Source organism: Mesoplodon mirus (assembly GCF_964341445.2).
Source record: "Mesoplodon mirus genome assembly, chromosome: 4".
NCBI classification, from domain to species: Eukaryota; Metazoa; Chordata; class Mammalia; order Artiodactyla; family Ziphiidae; genus Mesoplodon; species Mesoplodon mirus.
This window is the reverse complement of record NC_138979.1, coordinates 188706720-188730576: the sequence shown is the minus strand read 5'-3', so window position 1 is coordinate 188730576 and position 23857 is coordinate 188706720. Positions and strand designations below refer to the sequence as shown.

At 58.8% G+C, this 23857-nt stretch overlaps 1 protein-coding gene across 1 annotated transcript in view; it reads right to left on the bottom strand.

The window, feature by feature from the left end:
• MTA1 (metastasis associated 1) overlaps nt 1–5964 on the bottom strand; it is a 38535-nt gene extending 32571 nt beyond the window's left edge. Inside the window, 1 exon segment of the mRNA XM_082619544.1 lies at nt 5836–5964. Coding sequence (XP_082475670.1) covers nt 5836–5863 — 28 coding nt within the window. The 5' untranslated portion in view covers nt 5864–5964.
• Nucleotides 5965–23857: the final 17893 nt, after the last annotated feature.

Here is a 23857-nt window from a genome sequence, read left to right as displayed (position 1 = left end):
TCTCAGTAATGACGTCCCCTAATGTCACCACCAACACTGAACTATCCTGAGCTGAACCATCGCCCCGCAGGGAGCTCAGGGTCAGGGTCCCGCCAGCCTCGGGCTACCTTGCCATCAGCAGATCGACACGTAACCTGGCCTCTGTGAGTATCCGGTACATATCACGTCGTCCATTCATGAGCGTCGGGCCCGTGGCCTCCCCGCGCTCAGGGACACTGGGCGCACTGCATGGCTACGCTGGGGGGCACTTGAAACTCCGAAATCTCCAACTAAAAGCTCAAGAATTCAGGTGGCATAGGGTCCTAACAGGCGGGGGACCCATCCCTCGCGGCTCCACTGCTTACACGTCAACCTCAGGCGGATTCGCAAAGACGATCCGTGAGGACTGATGGGACTGGACAAGATGTGTCCGTGGAGCAAGTGGGCGAGCTGGTCACAGCCAGGAGGCCGCGCGAGGGGCGCCGGCGGGGACAGAGGCCCCACACCCCAGGAGGGCCACCAGACCCGCCAGCATCCCTCCAGAACCGACTCCCACCAGGGCCCCTGGGGCTGGGGACCCCGCAGTGGGAACTACGGGGCGCCTAAGGAAGCCGCACTCCTGGCCCTGCAGGACCAAGTCGGCTTTCACCTGCTACACCTGGGCCCCCCCAAGCCCCGAGCCAGGCCGCCTGCACACGGGCCCCGCCCTGCTCCGCTGTCCTCACCCCGCCGGCTCCAGCTCCCCAGCCAGGCCTCCCGTGCACACACCCCACTGGACGGAGGCCGGACCCTGCCTGGAGAGGCAAGTGGCCGACGACCACGGGGCCTGGCCTCCCTCCAGGGGCTGGAGCACAGGGTGGAGGCTGACGGCCGGTCACGCGGGCGCCCCAGGCCGGGCCCCAGGCCTGAGCACGGCAGGTGTCCCCCACATCTCTACAGAGGGAGGGACAGAGCCGCCCTCACCCGCACGCCAGGGAAAGCCCGGCCGGTGCCCACGGCTGAGCTCACTGGAGCACGTCCCCCCCTGCCCTGGGCTGCACCCAGTCCCCTCCCGCGGGCTGCACCGCCTCTCAGAGGCGACCTCCTGCGACCCCCAGGGGAGCCCCGCCCGTGCAGCCCGAGGAGCCCACTCTGCCCGACGCCCACAGACGGACCCTCGGGGAGCCAGTGTGGCCGCCTGGACCCCCGCCTTGCAGAGGGCAGGGAAGCAGCGGGCCTGCCCTCCAGGGGTGCTGAGTGCGGGGTCCCCCTGGGCGTGCCGCAGCCATGCCCCTCGCTCCCGAGGCAAGCAGCCCCCACCTCCGGTCACCACTGTCACACGCGTCACCCAGCGGAACCTGGGCCTCCGTCTCAGGGGCCCGTGCCCAGCTGGGACCCCCGCGCAGCGACAAGAGGGCCAGGACCCAGTCGGGGGGCAGTGGGAGGCCACCCAAGGGCGGGGCCGGATCACGGGGCCCCGAAGGTGCTGGGAGTTGACCCCCCCACCGCAGGAACCACTAAGCAGTTTGAAGCAGGGGAGACGGAGCAGACCCTCTGCTCAGAAGGGTCATCTCCTCAGGCAGCCCAAGAATCGCAGCCAGGAGAGGGTCAGGGCGCTGCAGGGCAGGGACAGCAGGCGTCCCACGAGAAGGTACGGCTCCAACCCGCGTCCCACTGACCGGGAGCGGGGAGGCCGCAGGGGCCTGGCCAGCGCGAGACGACGGGCAGCATCTCCGAGGCCACCCCTGGCAGCCCCGCCTGCCAGGCCCTCCCCAGGAACCACACCCCGACGTCAGCCTGGACCCCCCCGGCTGTGGAAATGGCACCAGCACCCTCGTCCGTCCACACAGGGGCCCCCAGAGCCCCGGGAAGGCTGTGCCCGCTGCCATAGGACACGGGCCCCCTGCTCCCTGAAGACAGACGGACAGGGGTGCAGGGCGGACAGAGAGACGGAAGGCAGGAAGACAGGACATTGTGTAGAACATCAACCTCTTGAGAGAAGGAAGGCTGAGGGTCACGGGGGGGTCCTCAGGGCACCCCACCACCCTCACCCCACCCCGAACTTCAGCGGGAGGCAGCCGAGAGGAGGGGCCCCTGTGCTGACCTCACCCAAGCCACCCTTCAGGCCCCGCATGTCCAGCACCCACGTCCACACATCCAGACACCCTGGGAAGGCCACTGCGCACTGCAGGGGTGCCCGCCCCACCACGTGAGAACGGCACCGCCTGCCCCAGCACGTCCCTGCTGGCCCCGCACAAGTTTGGCATTTTCCCGCGTGTGGATGTCTTACCTAGTCAAAAGTTAAAATTAAACAAAGAAGCATTTCTGACAACAGGACAGGATACAGATGACAAAGACAAAAACAGCAGGGGCAACGGAGACACTGTCAAGCTGCCCGGAGGACTAGGGTGTTCCTGTCACCTTTTCAAAATATATTTTTAAAAATCAACTATCCAAAAGAATGGGGGTTAATTTCTTACAATGATAGAAGAAAAAAAAGAGACGAGACCTGAGGGGAGATGGCTGCAGCCCGCCCGTTAAAAACACACCCACCGCCCCAGTGACCGCGGCATCGGGTGGCTCCTGGCTGTTGGTTTTTGCTTTCTGTCCTGAAACATGACAGCACGTCTCTGCACAGAGACAAAAAGAGGTGCCCGTGGTGCCCTCAGTCCATGGCTGGTTCCAGAAGACTGGCCAGGTGCCCCCACTCCCCACACAGAGCAGACCCCAGAGGAAGAGGGGTCGTGGACCCTGACCCCGCCACCCACGTCCAGGCCTCCTCCACCACATTTGCTGTCGCCGCCGACAGCAACCCTCTGTCCAGGCTGGGTCACTTCCCGGGGAAGAACCAGGCCCTGTCCCCTCCCAGGCTGACCCACTCCGCCCAGCCAGTCAGCTGGCACGAAGCTGCAGCCATGCCTTCGCCCCGCCCAGACATCCTGGCAGGGCCTCAGGACAGCCTGCCAGGTAGAATGCAGGACACCCAGAGAACGCTGGACTCTGCTAACTACTTTCTAGTGCGTGTCCCTCCCATGCAATATTTGGTACAAACTTACGCTAAGAAATTGTTTATCTGAAATCCAAACTGAACGGGCGTCTTGTACTTTCCTGGCTGAGTCTGGCACCTTTGGAAAAGGTAGAGCGTCCTGAGTGGAGACAACGGGGGCGGCGGCGAGGGGGGCTTTCCCAGACTCTGCTCCTGCGGTGCTCCCCAGGCCAGAGCAGGTTGTCCAGGCAGGGCCAAACCCCAGCAAGAGAGGGGCGTACCTTCCTCTGTCTGGGCCCTGAGAAATCCAGACACCGCCCCCCAACCCCGAGCAAGCAGCACCTCAGGACAGGGTGCCAACCTGCCAACACCCTGCCCACCGGAACCACTGGCCTCGCAGACCCATGGGGCAGCGCCTTGAGATTCCATACAGAAACTGGGGACGGGACTGCAGGGACCAAGAGGGAGTCCAAGAGGAAGCGGTCCTGCAACGCAGGCCCTGGGAGGGCCTCCAGGACACCTTCAGGGGGACATGCAGACCACTCCCCTGGAGGAGGCACTGCAGGACACAGAGATCCTGGTCAACAACGTGGGGAAACTGAGGCACGGGAAGGTCTGAGGGGGGCCAGGCCCCTGCTGACTTCGCAGCCAGATAGGTGGCTTGAAGCCCACATGTCAAGGAGTGGACACAAGTGGAGATCGGGGCATCCACAGCCTGGATGGGGCAGGGACAGCTCCCCTTGGAACCAGTCCCCACAGGCAGGCACAGTGGAGGTCCCACCCACCGAGGCAGGAGCTGGCAGAAGCGCCTGGCAGCGGGTGAAAGCACAGCAGGGGCCAGCTGAGGGCCTCCAGCCCCCGGCCGCCGCCACCTCCTCCTGCAGCCTCCGTGTCTCCTCCATCCCGGAGATGGGCGCCTCCGTTCTGCGGACACGGCTTCGTTTATTCAGCATGCCGACGTGACCGCAGGGCCAGCGCCTGGGATGGGAGGTAAGACCACACCTGCCGAGGGGCTTCTAGCTGGCTAAACCCAAGGGGGCACCGGGCGAGCTGGATGGTGGGCAGACCGGAGGGGCCTCAGGCTGCGCAGGAGGCCAGGAGGGGCCTGCACTGCGGAAAGGTGGTCCAAGAGGGCACAGGTTCAGGGAGCACTGAACGGGCAGCTGCAAGAGAGGCAGGAGCCCTGGGCTGCGCAGCTGGGGTGAGGCAGAGGCCGAAGCTACCAGGGCGGAGAAGGCGGCTCGGTCCTGGGGGTGACCCTCCCGCCTCCATCCACAGATGGCCGGCTCCTGTTTGGAGTGGCGAGGCTGGGAAATGAACAGGACCCTCCCGGAAGGGCCCCTACACTGCAGCCTGCTCCCCACAGGTGTCCGCCAGGGGCCTGAGCTACACGGGGTACAGGCCCCCGTTCCCATGACCACCTCTGAGCCAGAGAGAGCAAGGAAGGGCCTGACGGCCGGGCAGGTGCTGCACTGACCCACTGCACAGATGGGGGTGCACGCCCAAGGTCACAAGGCTGGCTTGGCACTCGGGGTCACCTGGCCAGCGACAGCGTAGACTGAGGACAGAGGAGACTTGGAAAGCGAGGCCAGCGCCGTCCTCAGCCCTGACACACTCCACCAAAGGTGGGCAAGTGAGCATCTCAAAGTCTCAGAGCGGGTGGGCACCTCACCTCCCTGTGAAGGACCAGCTCAGAAACCCATGGAAAACCCACGGCACAGCCTCCCGGCGCCCCCGCCCCACGAAGTGGGGCAAGGCGCAAAGCCGGCGGCTTCCTGGGGCCCAACTGGGAGGACGAACAGCCCAGGAAGGAAGCCCCCCAGGGCCTCAGCCAGCTCGGCGACCCCCTAACCAGGGGGCTATCTGCCCCTTCTGCACCCTTGCAAAGCACCTCCCTGCTGGGCTGGGGAAACAGGACGCAGCAAAAAGTTTGGGGGTGTCTTAGAAAAGCATGCTCGGGGTGACCACAGGCTGCTGAGGACCCGGAGAGGGAGCCCTGCTAGGGGAAGCCCCCAAGCACACGCCCGGCCCAAGGGGTAGCTCTCAGCCGCCCCTGTGCTCCCACGCGTGGGGCTCCCCACCCCAGCACCCGAGCCAGCCCTGCCTGGCCCAGTGGGCACGCCACACGCCTGCGGCCCCCGAACTCCCGCTCCCAGGAGGGCCGCCAGCACCCGCCCCCCCAGACCATGTGCTCCTGCACTGCTCCGGGGTCGGGGGCTCCCGCCAGGTCGCTGGCCCAGAAGGATGCTCTGCGACTCCAGGGCCTTCCACAGGTCCTCTGAAAGGGCCCAACAGGCTACACGGTCGGTCCCCAACAGGTGGGCAGAGCCCCCGCGTCCCTGGTGCGCCGCTCGGCCACTACCCGCACCGGCTCATGAGGGCCGGCCGAAGGGGTCACTTCGGGTTGGGATGAGCATGGCCGGGGCAGAGGTGGCGGTGGAGGAACGGGCTGCTCAGAAAGGGGGGGAGGGGAAGGAGATGGGGTGGGGTGCAGAAGAGTGGGTGAGCGCTGCCGGGGGAGGGGAAGGACGGCCCAGCCGGGACGGCCTGCAGTGGGGGAGGGGTGCAGAGGCGGAGGGAGGGGACCAGAAGTGGGCCGATGGGGGGGCTGGGCCGTTGGGGAGGCGGGCGGAGGAGGGGAAGGGGAAGAAGGGAAAATGGGGGAGGGAGGGACACGACGGGGGATCCGGGCACGGGGTGCAGAGGGGGCCCGGGCGGAGGTATGGCGAGGCCCGGGGCGGCGGTTTGGGACCGAGGCAGGGAGGGGAGGAGAGATGGGGGACGGAATGGGGCGCGGGGGGGATGGGGGCCGGCGGGGCCCGGGGTGGCAGGGTCGGGCCCGCGGCGCATAACGGCGGCGGCGGCGGCGGGCGGACAGGCGGCGGCCTTACCTCCGACCCTGTACATGTTGGCGGCCATGTCCGGCGGCGGCGGCGGAGGCCGCAGGCTGGGCCGGGCTCGGCGCGGGGCTCGGCGCGGGCGGCCGGGAAAATGGAGGCGCGCGGGCGCGAGGCGCGGGGGCGCGGGCGGGCGGGCGGTTTAAAGGGGCCGCGCTGCTGCTGCCGCCGCCGCCGCCGCTGCCGCCGCCGCCGCCACCGCCGCCGCCGCCGCCGCCGCTGCCGGTGCCGCCGCTGCCGCCGCCGCCGCCGCCGCCGCCGAGGCCGCGCAGGGACCGAGGGCCGCGGTGCGGGCGGGAGAGGAAGAGGAGGAGCGGCCGCTGGGAGGGAGGGGCCTCAGGCGCCACCGCCCACCGCGCGGGCGGTTACCCGACCCGCGGCCGCGCGCTCCCCGCCACCCGCCCGCGCCCCCGGGGGTCTTCCCCACGCCCCTCCCCGCAGCGGCCCCCAGCAGCCGTCCACGCCGGTCCGAGTCCTTCCTGGGCTTCCCGCTCCTCTTTCCCACCCTCCCTCCTGTCGCAGGGTCCCCTCCGAGTCCCCCACTTCCCTGAAGCGCAGCGGCCCGGCCGCGGCCTCTTGACTCCCGGCCCGGCCCTCTCCGCTCACGCCAGGGGTCTCTGTCCTGCCCCACTGCCCAGCCCCACGCCCCGCCTGGGCAGCGGCGGCGCCCCATCCCACCTCCGTGCGGGCACTGCCTCCCTGGACTGTGGCCTGAGGAGAAGGCCAAGGGAGGCGCGTGGCCGTGCCCAGAGGACCCTGTGCAAGGCCCCGCCTGAGAGCGGGGGTCCTGCAGGCCTCTCTGACACGGCCCAGCCCCCGCGGCTGGTGGGGCGGGGGGCGGTGCGTGCCCAGAACAGCGAGTCTGGACGGGCCCCTGTGGGTGAGGCACCTGCCTGTCCTCCCCAGGCCTGGCAGAACCTGCAACCGACTGTGAGCTTAAGGTCCGAGGATGGTGGGGAGCGCGGTGGCCTGGGCGCACCCCGCAAGGAAAAGCAGTGGGTGCAGGGGGGAGTCCCGGGTGGAGAGAAGCGGGTTCCCGGCCACGCTGGGAGCCAGGACCAACCTGGCTGCTAGGAGGCCAGCGGAGGGAGGTGTCGGGGCCCCAGGGTGACTGCCTTGTCCACTCAGGGACATCCCTTCGAGACACGGAGGGGAGTGGCGAAGGGGTGGAGCTCAGGAGAGGCCCCCGGCCGAGCACCTCCGCCGTGATTGAGGGCGGCTGCAGGGGAGGAGCTTAGGGCTGAGGATATTTAGGCAGGTTCCCCAGTGGGGGGCGCTGGCCGTGGAATGGTCTCCCTCCCCCCAGGCCCCGTCCGAGCTTCGTGACCTGCATCTCCTCGTCTGGACAGCGAAGCTGCAGCATGAAGTCCCCTTCCACCTACACCTAACAAGTCGACCATAAAGTTAGTTACGAACCACCGATAAGTACCCAGGCAGGGCTTTCAGCTTTCCGCAGGGCCGCCCGCCTGCCAGCTGCGGGGAGAAGCAACAAAGGGCGGGGGCTGTTCTCCTCCCAGTACGGGGCCGTGGGGGTGAGCGGCAGTCCGGGCTGACCTCCTCCGGAAGCAAGGCCACGGGCCGCGTCTCAGGGAAGCCGCTGGAATAACAGGTCTCCCCCTTCCCAGAGCAGAGTGACGTCTAATAAACCCTCGGGAGACAGCACAGAGCCCCCGCTCCTCCGTTGGCTTCCACACTGCTTTCCCCTCTCCAGACTAACAAAAAAGGGGGATTGCATGCACTGCCCAGCCCTTACACCAGCTCCGCGGCAGGCCTACAGACCCGAGACACCTTGCAAAAAAGACTTAGGAATTCACCCACTTAGTAGCAGAGGAAGTAGACATTCAGGAGAGAGCCGGGAGGGTGTGTGAAGGTGTGGCCACGTCCACGGCCGCAAGGACAGCAGGGGGCGGGGGTGAGGCGCAGCGGAAGAGACCTGAAGAAGCAGAAGGCAACTCCACAGCAGCCCTGGAATCTTAGGAGCCTGACAGAACGGGAGGTCGGTCATCAGAAGTCAGAGGGTAGATGGCCGGACAGCAGGACGAGAGCAAGGGTTAAGAGCTGAGGAAACACAGTTCCTCAAAATCACGCCGTCGTCGCTAGAACAAGAAACGGTGAGGGGCAGGATGTCGCGAGGGGCAGGATGTCGGGCGACTAACAGGGAAAGCTGTGCGGTCCAGTGGGGGGCGGGGGAGAGGTGATAAACGTGACATTACGGGCCTTGAGGACACAGTGATGAGGGTCAGGGGACAGGGTGATCATAGTGGGGGCACTGTTTGGAGAGGCTGGGACACTGGTGAAGGAGGGACCCATGGGAGTCCAACGGTGGGTGAAGTGGCCCGTAGGCCACTCGACGGGGCCTCATCCTTGTGCAGGGCCTGGAGAGTCCCGAGTGACCTGAGCTGACCTCTGGTGAGGGATGGGAGTAGCAGCAGCAGGTGTGGAGGCAAGAGGCCTCAGAGGGAGGCACACAGTGCCAGAGGCCGTGCTCGGTTAGAAAGGAGACTCAGAGACTCACTACAAGAAAGTTCCCCCGGCATCACCTGGGAGCCTCCAGGACCACGGTGGGGCGCAAGTGACACGGAGACCCACCTTGCCTGCTTACTGAACTTCAGGGATTCCTAGAAGTGTTTTTTAGAGAAAGCATGTCACATACAAAGACAAAACCCCAAATTGGCCCTGCTCTCTCCGGCAACATTCAAAGCCTGAAGAGCAAATCGCGAGGGTAAGAAAGCTAAACTGAAGAATCCTGCCCCGGCCAAGTTCTCATGCGTGTTTAAAGGCCTCAGGGAAACATTTTTAAACCTAGAAGAACCTGAGAAGTAAAGTTCTTTAAAAATGTGAAAGCTGACCTTTAAGACAGCCAATAAAGATGTAATTGAAACAAAGACTGAGTGGGCAGGTGCTGGCGGTGAGCTCGGCCCCCCAGTGGGATGCAGATATGACACGTGGCACGCAGGGGACGGGAGTGACTTTGCAAGGTGGGCCGGGGCCAGCGGGGAGGTGCCGGCACCCTTCACTGTTCAAAGCCCAGCATCGGATGGACGCACACCACCCAAACCCCAGTGACACCCATCTCTCAATGTTTGTTGTAATTTCTAAAAATAATCTTAGCAAAATCTCGTAAACTTGGGGTGAAGAAGCGTTCATCTAATTTCAGCGATCATGTTTTCCCTTAAAATTAAATTTTTAAAAATTTGAAAGAATTCTACACTTATTCTGTATTTTTTTAAAGATTTTTTTTGATGTGCACCATTTTTAAAGTCTTTATTGAATTTGTTAACCATATTGCTTCTGTTTTATGTTTTGTTTTTTTGGCCACAAGGTATGTGGGCTCTTAGCTCCCCGACCAGGGATCGAACCCACACCCTCTGCATTGAAAGGCGAAGTCTTAACCACTGGACTCCCAGGGAACTCCCTATTCTGTACTTCCATATATCCTCTTGCCTTTGCCTAGGCCTTTAGAAATATCTGAACTACCTCCATCACAGCGGTCCTCTCGATGATGAAATTGTGGGCGAGATTTTTAAACTTTATTGTTGGATTGCTGAATAGTGAGCAAGTGTTTTTGTAAAGCCAATGAAGTCATTTTTTTCAACCAGCAACACTGGGCAGTGACTGTCTGCGGCCCTCGGGAGGGCATGAACCACACACACCTCCCAGGCGCCCTGCCAGCCCTCGGGGGTAGGGGGTGCCGTGCCCTGTGGGCTGGGCTGGGGGCTCCCCTTTCTGCTTGGGGTGTCCAGAGTGGCCTCTGCTCCTGCTCTGAGCCCACCTGATCCACGAGCACAGGCGGGTGCTAGGGTACAAGGGAGACCACACAGGAGGGTGGCCATCTTCTCTGCCACAGGAGAACCTACGCAGACCCCCTGCCCGGGGGTGTCACTGTGCGTCTGGGGAGGTGCATTGCTCCTCCTAGACTTCAGGAAGGGACCTCCCGGTTGGGAAGCAGAGTAAAGGGACGCTGCAATGTCCACTGTCAGCAGTGACCAGGGGCGGTGTCCTAACCAGAGTGGTGCTGTCTGACCTGTCTGCTGTGTGACCCCCTCCTCTCATCTGGGTTCCGAGGCCCCCTTAGACCCTCCTCTCTTCCAGGGGCTCCCAGCTGGGTCACTGGTGACGTTGGGACCCGGTCATTCTCAGCTGGGGGCGGGGGGGAGCGTCCTCTGCTCTTGGGATGTTGCATGGGCCCCAGCCTCCAGCCACTCGATGCCAGAGTGCCCCTCCCTCCGACATGTCACATCTTCACCCCAAACCTGTGGCCATGCTGGGTTACGCGGCAAGGGGGGAGTTGGGGTTGCTAACCAAGTGGCCTTAAAATACTATCCTGGGGTGTCCAGGAGGTCCATCATCATCACAGGGTCCTTAAAAGCGGAGGAGGAGGTGCTGCGCTGCTGGCTTTGAAGATGGAGGACGGGGCCCCAAGCCAAGGCGTGCGGGCGTCCCGAGGAGCTGGAGAAGGCTGGAGCCCCCAGCAGGAAGGCAGCCCTGCCCACGCCCTAATCTCAGCCCAGCGAGACCCGTTTCAGACTTCTACAGAACTTAGCGTCCATGGATTTGTGTGAAGACACTAAGTCTGCGGTAACTTGTTAGGGCAGCGATAGGAAGCCAACACACCCAGGGTGACAACAAAACCATCTCCGGCACTGCCACCTGTCCTGGGGCTCCACGCCTTACCGGAGTGGGCCACGGGCTCCACCAGGGGAGCCCTGCGACTTCTGCTGATGTGGTGAGGAGTGCTGGGTGGTCCCAGTGGGGGAGACCTGGTGCAGAGGAGAGGCTCTGAGACCACTCGCAGGACAGAGGGCCGGCCAGCCCAGCATCCTGGACCCACCCCATCCAACTGCGGCCTCATGAGACACCCTAAGTGAGACCAAGAGACCTGGCAGGGTGAGCCCAGTGAGGCCCTGGACATGAAGTCCTTTAAGGCCCCTTGGGGCAGAGAACTCCACTGCACTTGTCACTTGTCACCTCTATCGTAACTGTTGGCACTTCAGCATGGGAGGGGTTCCTCCTGGCCAGCATGGAGCCTGGCCCAGAGCAGGTTCTGGCCTTTGACACCTACTCCCCACTTCACCAGGGTCCCTGAGGAGGAGGGGGAGGGAGTCGTGTTGTCCCCCAGGGCCCAGCCTAACCCTCACCTCCACCCTTCTCCCCCACGTCTTAGGACACCTCCCCCAGCCCCAGCCTCCACCCCACATCCCTGCAGCCCGCCACTAACCCTAGGGGTCTAGGGATCCTGAGAAAGGCACAGGCCTGGAACAAGATTATACTCAGGGGACCCCAGAGAGAACGGGGTGGGGGCCTAGCTGCATGATCTTGGAAGGCTTCCTGGAGGAGGGGCCTGCGCTGAGGCCAGGATGGGCAGGTGGGGTCGCAGCACCTCAGCAGCTGGCTCTGGGAGGGAGGCAGAAACCCGGGCGTTGCCCTCACCCTGGGCCTGGGGGTGGGGGTTGATTACGTCATCTTGCCCAAAGCCCCCTCCCTCACGGCCACCCACACACGCTGCCCCCAGCCAGCCCCTGACTGTCAGTCCCCGAGTCCAGGGGCTGGCACTGCACCTGCTGCCCTCATTCCACCCGCCTCCACGGGCTGGGAGCCTATCATCACCCCCCTTATTCCCCTCCTCCCACTTGCTCTTCCCCTCCAGCTTGGTCTCCCCAAAATGCAGCCCCACGTCACCCCCCGCCCACCCCTCAACCTCAGGGCACAGGCAGACACCGTGGCAGGCCAGGGCCAGCTCCTCGCAGCTACCCCGCCTTGCCTTCTCAGGCCCTGTCCCGCTACAAGCTCCCTGTGCGGAGACGGGGGGCATCACCTCCTCCAGGAAGCCTCCCTCTGTGTTGGGAACCTCCTTGGCTCCCGCAGGCTCTGGGCTTCTCCCCATCACGGCATCACCCCCGAGTTACATGTGCCCCTGTGGGCCTCCTGGAGAGCCAGTGCCCCTGGGCTGGGCGGGCACCAGTACCAAGCAGTTCATGACCAGAACCTCGCCGCTCCTGGAAGATCGCTGGTCCCACCTCACTGCCCCCTGCAGGCAGGCACCCAGCTCCCCAAGGGGCTAGGCTCCCCAGCCCAGACCCCTTCCACCCAGGCCAGCTAAGGGGCTGTCCATGAACCAGGCCCCGAAGGGGGTGCTGCCAAGGCCTCACACCCCTCCCAGGCCGCCCACAGTGGCTTGTCCCCAGGATGACGGCCCCTGGGGGATGTGGGCAGCCTCTCCTGGCAGCCCAGAGGGCCATCTTGGCCCTGTCCCTCAGGCCCCGCCAGGTGGCCTCTTGGAGATTGGGCTGGGGCAAGTCACCCCAACCGGAGGTGGTCTCCAAGGCCTCAGGGGTGAGTGTTCTGAGGAGAGGGCAGCCAGACGTCCTCCCAGGCCTGTTTTTTCATCCCTGGTCTGGTCATGACTGTCTGGTGGGCACTGGGGAGGGCGCAGGGGCCGTGCGCCCCAGACCTGGCAGGCCGCCTCCCCAAGACCCACAGGAAAGGCACTGAAGACAGACACGCGGGGCTGAGTCGTCTCTTAGGAGGGCGGCGACCTCGAGGCCTGGGCCTCCAGAGTCACGTTGTGCCAGAAAGGCGCGCTCCGGACCAGGAAGGCTTGGAAGGCGCTGCTGGACTCGGTGGACCTCGGTGGATGGGGGAAGAGCACATCCTTGTCCACGTCCTAGGACACCAGCTGGGCCACGATCTGCGCGAGGTCCTGCGGGTCGGCGGGGTCAGGGGGCGGGGCGAGCAGGGCGGGGCGGGGCAGGACCGAACCCTCGGCGCAGCCGCCCCGCGCACCCTGTAGGAGAGGGTCGCCCTGGCGAGGCCCGGCCTCTCGCCGCAGTCCGGCACGGCCAGCCTCCAGCGCTCGTCTATGCTGACGTTCCAGCGGCGGCTCAGGGGCCTGCTCCCCTGCGGCTCACACACCTGCGGGGACAGGGCATGGGTCCGCGCCGGCCGCGCCTGGGGGTCCCGCACCCGCCACGCGGAGGGGGACGCTTCCCAAGTGCGGTGCGCTCAGCCTCCCCAGTGCCGGCGGGCGGGCAAGTCCTCAGCCTCTGGTCCTGGGGCCTCCTGAGGCCGTGCCCGGCGGCTCGGCCCCTGGGCACCCTGGACGGCACCTGCCCTGCCTTCCCGTGCACGGGTCAGCCTCCTGGATGCTGGGGGCCATTACCGCGGAGGCCGTGGCCCTCCGGCTGCTGCCCGGTCCTGGCCGGGCAGAGCTGGCCCACACTCTGGGGAGGCCCCAGAACACGCAGCCAGACTGCAGCCACCTCAAGAAAGGCGGACCCAAAGGTCAGCCTCCTCCCCAGGCCCCTCTAAAATGACCATAAAGAGGCGTAGGGTGAAAAATATCGCTCAGGTGTCCATAGGGACAAAGGAACAGGCAGTGAGGCACGGGTGTTAGAGGGCTGTCGGCAGAGGCTGGAAAGCAGTTACTAACTGGGAAAGACCAGAAGCGGGTTGCACCCCTGCAGGAACCCTCCCCCCAGGGAGAACGTCCCAGGTGGGCTGTCCATGAAAGACCCTCAGAGCCTCTCCTGCTCTGCCCAGCCAGGGAGCCATCCCACTGCCTCCCTGGGGGAAGCCAGGAGGTCACCCTCTGGAGTGCCATGGGGGGCAGGGAAGGGTGCCATGCTAAAAATAAAGAGAGGATTAAGACAAACTCAGTCCCCATTCCTCAAAAAATTAAAAATAGAACTACCATATGATCCAACAATCCCACTTCTGGGTATACATCCAAAGGAATTGAAAGCAAGTCTCAAAGAGAGATTTCTGTGCTCATGTTCATAGCAGCACTATTCACCGTAGCAAAAAGCGGCTGCAACCCAAACGTCCATCAACGGATGAATGAATAAGCCTAATGTGGTCCATGCACACAGTGGAATATTATCCAGCCTTAAAAAGGAAGGACATTCTGGCACAGGCTGCAATATGTGTAGTGAAATAAGCCAGTCACACAAAACACAAATATTGTTTAGTCCAGGGATCCCCGGCTCCGCCCCATCCCCGCCAACCAGGCTGCACAGCAGGAGGTGAGCGAGCGAAGCTTCATCTGCCGCTCCCCATCGCCCTCATTACCGCCTGAACCACGCCCCCCCGGCCCCACCGTCAGTGGAGAAATTGTCTTCCGTGAAACCAGTACCTGCGCCAAAAAGGTTGGGGACCGCTGTTGTAGCCCACTCATACGAGTTACCTAGTGTCATCAGATCCGCAGAGTCAGAACGTGGAATGATGGCTGCCAGGGCTGGGCGAGGGCGAGGTGCAGCTTCATGCGGACAGAGCTTCAGGTTTGCAAGATGGGAAAGTTCTGGAGGTGTGGGTTTCACAACAATGCAAATATACTTAACACTACTGAACCATACACTTCAAAATGGTTAGGATGCCCCCCCCAAAAAGTGGATACTTGGACCAAGAAACATGCACAGAAGGAAGATGATGTGAGAAGACACAGGGAGAAGATGGCCGTCTACAAGCCAAGGAGAGAGGCCTGGAAGAGACCCTTCCCTCGCAGCCCTCAGAGGGGACCAGCCCTGCTGACACTCTGATTTTGAACTTCCTGCCTCCAGACTGCGAGACAATACATTTCTGTTGTTTAAGCCAAAGACAGTGAAGCCCCCAGCACCCCTTCCCACTCTGCGCCAAGACCGGTGGTGGCCTCTGAGCTCCCCTTCTGCGCAGGAGAGGGGAGGGGTCCTTTCTGGGAGAAAGGCCAGCCCCAGAGAAGAGGCCTGCAGACACCAAGAGTGGGGGGTGCCCAATGCAGAGCAACCCAAGCCTGCCCGATCACCCCACAAAGAGCGTGGCCACTGATGAGGCTGCCCCTGGCACACGGAGCCTTCAGCCAGCCCTGCGTGCCCCACTCTTCAGTGTAGACCAAGAGCGGCCCCCGCCCCCAACCTGAGAACGTCTCCAGTGTGAGACACAGAGGCCAAACCACCAACCTGGGCAGAAGAAACTCAGAGGACAGGGAGCTATTACAGGGAGCAGAAGAAAGCAGGCCACCTCCCCCTGTAACTGTTGTTCTCCTAGATTCAATGTACCTATGAAACAAGAAGAGGATGATGTGAAAAAGGCTGTTCAGAGAACAGGGATGAGCTCTTTCAAGTTAACAATGTGATGTCAGAATTAAAACTCCTGTAGAAGGTGCTGGGGTAGACCGTTGACCCTAGTTGGTCACTCCCTTCCTGTAATCAAATCCTACACCTCCCCTTTAACATGTGACGTCACGCCGATTCCCACTAGAGTATATTTTCCTGCCTCACTGATGTTGCAGGTCCACAGGATGCTGACAGAGCACATGCATTCCCAGTGTAGTCTGAGTGGGCCTCCTGAGATTCTGTGTCCACCCGAGCACAGGGTTCCCTGGGAAGACCTCTGAGGGTAAGAGGCATGGAAGACACACAACCTGCGAGCAGAAAAACAAAAGTTTGCTGTTGTGAATCATGGAAATTTTGGAGTTGTTTGTCACAGAGCATCATTACAGCAAATGCGAATAATAGAAGGACTGGCAGCAAAGCCCAAAAAGCCAAGGTAACAAAATATGAGAAAATGGGAGAGTCAACCACGTAGGCCCAACATCCAACTAATAGAGTTTTCAGAAAGGGACAGAACAGAGAAGATGAACACACACACACACACACACACGCACACACACACATGCACACACCACGAAGGGAACAAGGCTCCAGATTGAAGGGGCTCACACAGGACCAAGAAAGGGAACAGACTGGCACCAGAGGACAGTGTGGTGATATTTCAGAACCAGGGCAAGAGGAGAAAGAGCCTGACTTCCAGAGACTAAAAAGCAGGGCACATACAAAGGATGAGAAGTCCGCAAGGTCCAGGGCATCGAGCAACCCCACTGGAAGGTGGAAGGCAGTGGAACAACGGCCTAAAGTTCCTGAAAGAAAATTATTTGCCACCAAGAATTTTCACCCAACCAAAGTATGACTCAAGTGTGCAGGCAGAATAAAGATATTTTCAGAACTTTAAAGTCTCAGGAAATTGAGTATCTTCAGGGCCTTCTGAGGAGCTGCGAGATGAGGGGCTCCAGCAGACAAGGGGGGAGCCGGCAGGAGGGACACCCAGGGCCCAGGAACTGGGCTCCCAACCAGGAGCAGCAGGGAGGGTCCCTGGATGAGGCAGGTACAGGGTGGCACAGAGGCAGGGGCGGTGGAACCCCCAGACCTGAGGGGTCGGGTCGTTTGTGAGCCGAGTGTCACAGTTTCTCTGGAAAGTTTGGGAAAGAATCAATAATCAGTGCCCAGACAATGAAGGAGGGGCAGGAGGGCACGACTATCACCTCCAGGGACAAAGAGAAGTGGTCCGAGAAGGGCAACCTCGTCATTGTGAGGGAAACTGCCCCACAGTCAGCTGTGGGCAGGCTTCCAGGGGGTCACTGGGGAGCAGACACTCGCAGCAGATTGAGGTAAAAGGATGAGCCGACTCCAGGTCCGGGGAGGGGGAGGTGTGTTCGGGGAAGGTGAGACCCGCAGTCCCTGTGTGGGGAGCCGGCAGATGCGGGCAGCTGGACCATGACCCGCAGGGCCTGGCAGGGCTGCTGTTCTCAATTATGTGCCCGCGAGTGGTAATAAAACTGGCACAAAATTTTACAAACAGATGGAAGCAATTAAGTAGAGTGACCTAACCGCGAGCATGCACAGGGGACCCACATTCTCACCAGCAAGAGGAACCATCGTGCACACTGGCTGGGCTCCAGGCCTCGGGCAGAACAGACTCCCCCGTGGGCCCGACTGGAAACCAGAACAAGGTGCTCCTGTGGGCGCAGACGCAGGAGTGGACGGGAAATCCAATCCCGGGGAGGAGCCAGGGAGGACTCCCACCAGCCAAGAGGGTGGCCAAAGCTGCCCTCTGAAGACACACGATAGCTTTAAATGCTGGAAAATTAGAAAACAGCCCTGGAACGAGGGACAAAGCAAACAATTCAAGAAGCTAGGAAAACAACGACAAAAGCAGTTCACTGAAAGTGTAAAGACAGGATCAGGAAAGTCCGGTGAGTCAATCAAAATGAAACAACAGTGGGCAATGACCACAGACCGGTTCTCGGAAAAACCAGTAAAACAGAACCACTGTTTCCTCGTGTCCTCACCACCTCCACACAGATCTGCCTTTATCATTGTTTTCCTTTGTAAAATTTGAGTTTTATGAGAGTATACTTGATTTACAACGTTGTGTTAGTTTCAGGTGCACAGCAAAGTGATTCAGTTACACATATCTTCATTCTGTTTCATACAGGTTATCACAGAATATTGAGTAGAGTCCCCTGTGCTCTACAGTAGGTCCTTGTTTGTTATCTACCTTGTATAGAGTAGTGTGTGTATGCTCACCCCAAGCTCCTGATTTATCCCTCCCCCCAACACATTTCCCCTTTGGTAGCCATATAAATGAACTTATTTACAAAACAGAGACAGACTTACAGATATTGAAAACAGAAACAATCTTCCTGGAGCACCAATCACTTCCTTGTTCAAAACCATTCACTGGCTCTGTTCACACTCTCCCCGGAGTTCTTTGCCCACTTGCCACGTCCTCCCCCTCTTGGGCCCTCATCAGCCTAACTTCTACTCATCCTTTAAGACTCTGGAAGCACTTCTTTGCTCTCCACTCTGCTGTCAGGCTCTACCAGATAGCCCCACTATCCCACTCCCACTTTTTTTTTTTTTTTTTTTTTTTTGCGGTACGCGGACCTCTCACTGCTATGGCCTCTCCCGTTGCGGAGCACAGGCTCCGGATGCGCAGGCTCAGCGGCCATGGCTCACGGGCCCAGCCGCTCCGTGGCATGTGGGATCTTCCCGGACCAGGGCACAAACCCGTGTCCCCTGCATCGGCAGGCAGACTCTCAACCACTGCGCCACCAGGGGAGCCCCCCACTCCCCTTTGTATGTGTGTACTGTAGCACTCACTGCCTTAATTGTAACTTAATTGTAGCTGCGCCTGCCTCCCTAACCAGGCTGAGGACTTCCTGGGAACAGAGGTATATTTTATCCCAGTCACCTAGCAGAACTCCTAGCCCATACTAGCTACTTAGAAACCTTCATTAATTCATGTTTTCTCTGGGTCCAGAAATGTCATTGATCTAAGGCAGAACACAGCCATGACCCAGCCACCTAAATCTGTTCAGTGAAGCAAAGCAGAGGTGGGCCGAGATGCAAGCCCAGTGCCCCAGACAGATGCCAGAGTCTTTGTTGGACGCTGGTCTCTGCATGTGGCAAATGCTAAGTTGGGTCAAGCTGATGCTAACAAACTGAGGCAGAACCATCCTGACAGCCATGTCTGTTTCCCAGTGGACACCGCATACAGGAGACGCTACATTACGGTAATTATTGTACACAAAATGCAATCAATGTCCCCGTGTTGCTTTCTGTCCAGCAAATAATGTTGCATAAAGCAAAGTTTAATGTTTTGGCCTGGCTAAGAGGCTTTATCTCGGATGGAAAAAGAAGTGCTTCAGAAACCTTGCCAGAAATTTCCAAATATCACTGAGTCTTCAAATGTTGCGCTGCGCTGATCAGTTTTTGTTGACTTCCACATACAGCATTGACTCAGTTCCTTTGCAAATCACTCCATTCTTTGGACCTCATTTTCTCCATCTGCTAGTGTCGGAGGGTCTCCTGCGGAGGCGTGGTGCGCTGTGTCTCACCGTGGGGACGAGGACGAGGACACGGGCAGCGGAAGCCCCGGGGAGCGCTCCCTGGCGTGAGCACTCCCAGAGTCTGTCGTTAGCCCCACCAAACAGCCCGGGTCTATCTTTGTCGTTTTTGCCAATCTTTTCACATTTAGCACCCATTTCGTTTCTCCGTTATGAACTGTAAGTCCACAGACTTAACACACTTTTCTGCTCAGTTTTAAAAACTGTTTTCTCTTTTCTCTTAAGCATCTCTTCACAGATTCCGGTTGGTAAACATTTGTATGTTCTAAATATTAGAAGTATTTTCTTCCAGAGTGTCCTGTAACACTTTTGTGTCTTTGATTGTACTAGCCTTTAAAAACGGCAGTCAGATTTTCCTTTATGGATTTGGCCTAAAATGGGCATTTCCCACTTGGATTCTAAACACTGCTACATTCTCCCTGTGCTTCTGTGGTTTGGTTTTAATGTTTAGCACGTGCGCACGCACGTGTGTGTGTGTGTGCGATGAGTGGTGGGGATCTACTTTACGATCTTCTAAATGGACAACCAGTCACCCCAATACCATTGATTGAAAAGTCTGTTTCCCACTGCTCTGCAGAATCTCGGAAATTAAATTCCCAGATTTAAACCAGGGTCCATTTCTGGACTGTTTGTGCAGGTCATAAGGCTCCTTGCCCACTTCTGCCCCAGCGCCACACAACATGCACTGCTCAGAGCAGGCAAGGGAGGCCCTGCTCTTCTTTTTTAAAACTCTTGCATGGGGACTTCCCTGGCGGTCCACTGGCTGAGACTCCACGCTCCCAGCGCAGGGGGCCTGGGTTCAATCCCTGGTCAGGGAACTAGATCCCACATGCCGCAACTAATGATCCCGCGTGCCGCAACAAAGATCCCGAGTGCCACAACTAAGAGCCGGCGCAGCCTAAATAAATAAATATTAAACAAAAACAAAAAATTCTTGCATGGCTTCTTTGGCAAGTAAAAAATTTTTAAATCTCTAGTTTTTCAAATTATGTTGTCACTCTGCAGTAATACACTGTCTTCTTTTGTCCTCACCGCATGGGCACCCCACCTGCTGCTCCATTCCCTGGAGAGCACCCACCAGGCCGCCTTGCTGTGTGTGGAGGGGCGTCCACCCGCCTGACCCCGGAGCCCACGGGATGCTGGCGGCGTCTGGCAGCTGAGCACCACTGAACTAATGCCAGACTGTTGACAGTATGTCTCCTCCCACTTGTGGGAATATTCCACCCTTCTCTCCGCACCCTCCCATGTGCGTGTCGAGGGGCTGTGTGGTTTGCAACCCACTCTGACAACAGCTGCCTTTAACCCGAGTTAACCGACACTGCTAATTCCCCTTCTGCCGCATCTCCTGCTTTGTTGGTATTGCCTATTTTAGAGTCTTTCTCTGTCTTCCTCTTCTGGCTCGATCAGGTGCTCTTTCTAGCCCACTTCCCCTCCACTTGTTCAGAGGCAGTTCTCTTCCTAGTCTTGTGGTGTAATCAAAACCCACCAAGCCCACCTGAGCCTGAGGGTGACAACCATCTCCACCGGCTTCCTAACCAGTGCCGGGGATCTAGAACACTGACTCGCCAGCCACTCGAGGGGACCACGATCTCCAGCCTTCTTCAAGCTTCCGGATGACTGCAGCTCTGACTGGCGTCTTGGAATAACCTCACGAGAGACCCCGAGCCAGAGGCACACAGCTAAGCAGCTCCCAGACTCCTGACCTATAGAAACTGGGACAAAAATATTTATTATTGTTTCTGAGCTGCTGAAATCTGGAGACTTTTGTTATGCACTAACAGATAACTCATACACTGCCAGGAACGCTGTGTGCCTTTAAGATAACATCTTCAAGATTCATGAAAAACTTTTTTTTTTTTCCTAATTAGGATTGCCGTGAATTATTTATTTTGGGAAAATCTGGCAGGTTTAAAACATTAAATCTTCCCACCCGATAATATGATACAATTTTCCCCTTAGGAATTCTCTGCCATTTGTCACATTTTATAGTGTTCTTCACATAGGCATCAAACGAGAACAGAGTTATTTCTAGGACATCGTAGTTTCTGTTGCTAAAGTGAATGGATCCTTTTTGCTACTACATTTCCTGGTTGGTTATTTTTAGTGCATTGGAAACGATTAAGTTTTGAATGGTGAGCATATATCCAACTTTCCTCTTTCATTAGTGGTCTTTTAATTGCCCTGCGTGGATTTTCTAGGTAGACAGTATGCTAGCTACAGATGGTGGCTGCTGCAGGTATTCATGGTTCACTTCATTCTCCTGACTTCTGAGCAGGCTTCATGTGCCGGCTCGTCGTCATGGTGATGCCCTGCCTGCTGCTTGACGCTTCAGGAAACACACCCACTGTGGGCTCCTGCTGCTTGCCTTTGCCAGATTACAGAAGTGCCCATTTCTTCCTACCTTAGTAAGAATCGACAGATTTTGTTTTTTAATTTTTAAATTTTATTATTTATTTATTTATTTTTGGCTGCCTTGGGTCTTCGTTGCAGTGCGCGGGCTTCTCATTGCGGTAGCTTCTCTTGTTGCAGAGCACGGGCTCTAGGCGCGCGGGCTTCAGTAGTTGTGGCACGAGGACTCAGTAGTTGTGGCTCACGGGCTTAGTTGCTCCACAGCATGTGGGATCTTTCCGGACCAGGGCTCAAGCCCGTCTTCCCCTGCGTTGGCAGGCGGATTCTTAACCACTGCGCCATCAGGGGAGTCCCCTCAATGTATGTTCATCAAGCACCTGCGACGTGCCGCGCACCCTCCTGGCACTGGGGACAGAGCTGTGAGGAACGGAGGCCCTGCTGTCCTGGACGGGGTTACCCTTCGTGGTCGTGCAGTTTGCTGCTTGCTTCGATTCACTTCGTGCACGTCCAGGACTTGTCGACCTGTGCTTCAGTTAGATGGCGCGTCCTCTCCTTCCCTTTTCTCTTCCCCTCCTCCTCACGCAGCACTGGTGTCAGGGTGATGCTCCGGGCAGCGTGAACCTCATCGATGGGGAGGACTTGTTTCTTAGTTGCTTGGGGATGCCTACCCACAAATCCTTCATTAGGGAAGGTCCAGGCCCACTTTAGAAGTTCCTTTGTTATCAGTCTCTTCAGGTTTTTGAAAGTCAATTTGTAACACGGATTCCGATCATCACAGTTCGGGGTCCTTGCTTTCCTCCTCACGTGGCGAGACTTCACCGTGAAGGCCTCCCGCCGCCTGTGGGCACTGGCCCTGGGGGCTCGGGTCCCACTGGCCTCAGCTGGGTTTGGGGCACTCCTGGGTCACCCCAGGCGAGGGGAGGGCTGAGCCCACCACAGAGGAGTCCCTGCAGCCAGCCCCCGGGCCTGCACACAAGGCCCCGTCCGTGGAAGGGCTGTCCCACCTTAGCCCGGCCTTAGGCACACTTTAGTTTAAAACTAATGGTAACCACGTGAGAAAAACGCAAAGGAAAATACATGAGAAAACCCAGGAATCCACTACCCAAAATGAGCAATGCTGTACTTGCTCCCGATCTTTTCCCCCAAGTAATAAAACATATTGATATGGTCTCGTGCAAGGTTCCTCTCTCCACCCCCAGTGAGGGAGGTGAGCTGGGAGCCCGGGTTTGCTCCCCACTCTCCGGTCCTGCCACCAGTAGATGTGGCCACAAACCACGCGAGGCACCAGGCTGGTCTCTGACGCAGGTAACCGGGGCCACGGGGTGCAAGTGCTCTTCCGCGTGCTCCTCCCTTAACCTGCTTTTGAGACGTTTCCCCGTGGACGTGCAGGGGCCAGTCCATCAACCGTCACTGCTGTGCTGCCCTCACCTGAACCAACAGCCCCGATGACCTCACCGCCCCCACTGTAGGGACAGCAGGCCGGACACGTGGGCTCCGGCGGGGCAGCTGGCGTCTCGCCTTCTCCAGGCGCTGCCTGGGGCCGCCCCAGAGCTCCCACCAGCAGGGGTGCTGGCTCCGCGCCCTGCATCTTGGCCAGAACTCTGGCCTCTCATGTTTTTGTCAACTGAACTTCATTTATTTCCCTGACATCAAATACCTTTTAGTTTTCTTTCTAGCCAGTGGGGACTCCCTTTCTGCGAAGGGACTGTGCATTCTGGGGACCATCTGCCTCTCCTGCCGGCGTGCGTGTGGTGTGTGTGTGTGTGTGCATGTGTGTGTAAGGTGCCCCTCTGGGCCTCACACTGGCGCTCTGTCCGGTGTGGGTGTTGGGACAGGGATGGGCCTGGGGCTTCCTCAGGAAGGTGACTGGCGTTCAGGCTGTCTCCAGTGCAACCTACTGTTCCCGGCTGCCTAGGGTGTCCAGCCCAGACCGGCCCGAGCCCTGCAGGGCCAGCGGTTGGAGCACCAGGCCCAGCGTGGCCTTGCTCAGCCTCTCCCCTGTCCTTCTGGAACTTGTTCTGAAGTTCCCCTCCGGGCCTCTAGCCCTACTTCCACGCTCACCTGCGATTCATCTACGCCTCTCGGTTAACTCAGCAGCAGCCGTGCTCACCAGCCCTTCCCCCCGGGACAGGCCAGACCCTACTCATTACAGGAAGCTCCACTTCCGGGAGCTGGAATTTGTTTTGCTTCGCCCTGTTCCATCAAGTGATCTCTTGTTCCTTCTTTTTGTTTTTCTTCCCTTTTTACATAGTTTTTTTACCGGGATAAAATGCACACATAACATAAAATTTACCATTTTGACCATTTTTAAGTGTACAGCTCACTAGCATAAACACATTCACGTTGCTGTGCGACCATCACCAACATCATCTCCAGAACTTTCCATTTCCCCAACTGAGACTCTGTCTGCGTTAAACTCACTCCCCACCCCTCCTCCAGCCCCTGGCACCCACACTTCTACTTTCTGTCTCTAAATCTGACCCCTCTAGGGACCTAATGAGTGGACCATATAGTGTTTGTCCTTCTGTGTCTGGCTTATTTCACTCAGCATCATGTCCTCAAGGTCCATCCATGTTGTTGCATGTATCAAAATGTCTTTCCTTTTTAGGGCTGAGTTATACTCCCATTGTATGTCTTTACCACATTCACCCGTCAACGAACACTTGGTTTGCTTCTACCTTTTGGCTATTGTGAATAGTGCTACCGTGAACATGGATCTACAAGTACCTGTTTGTGTCTCTGCCTTGGATTCTTTGAGACATTTACTCAGAATTGGAATTGCTGGATCATATGATAATCCTATGCTTAATTTTTTGAGGAACCTCCATACTGTTTCCCGTGGTGACTGTGCCACTTTACATTCCACCCAGCAGTGTACAAGAGTTCCAGTTTCTCCCCATCCTCACCAGCACTTGTCCTTTTTGAAAAAATTATTATTACAGCCGTCCTAATAGGTGTGAAGTGGTATCTCACTGTGGTTTTGGCTGCATTGCCCTAGGACTCATGTGG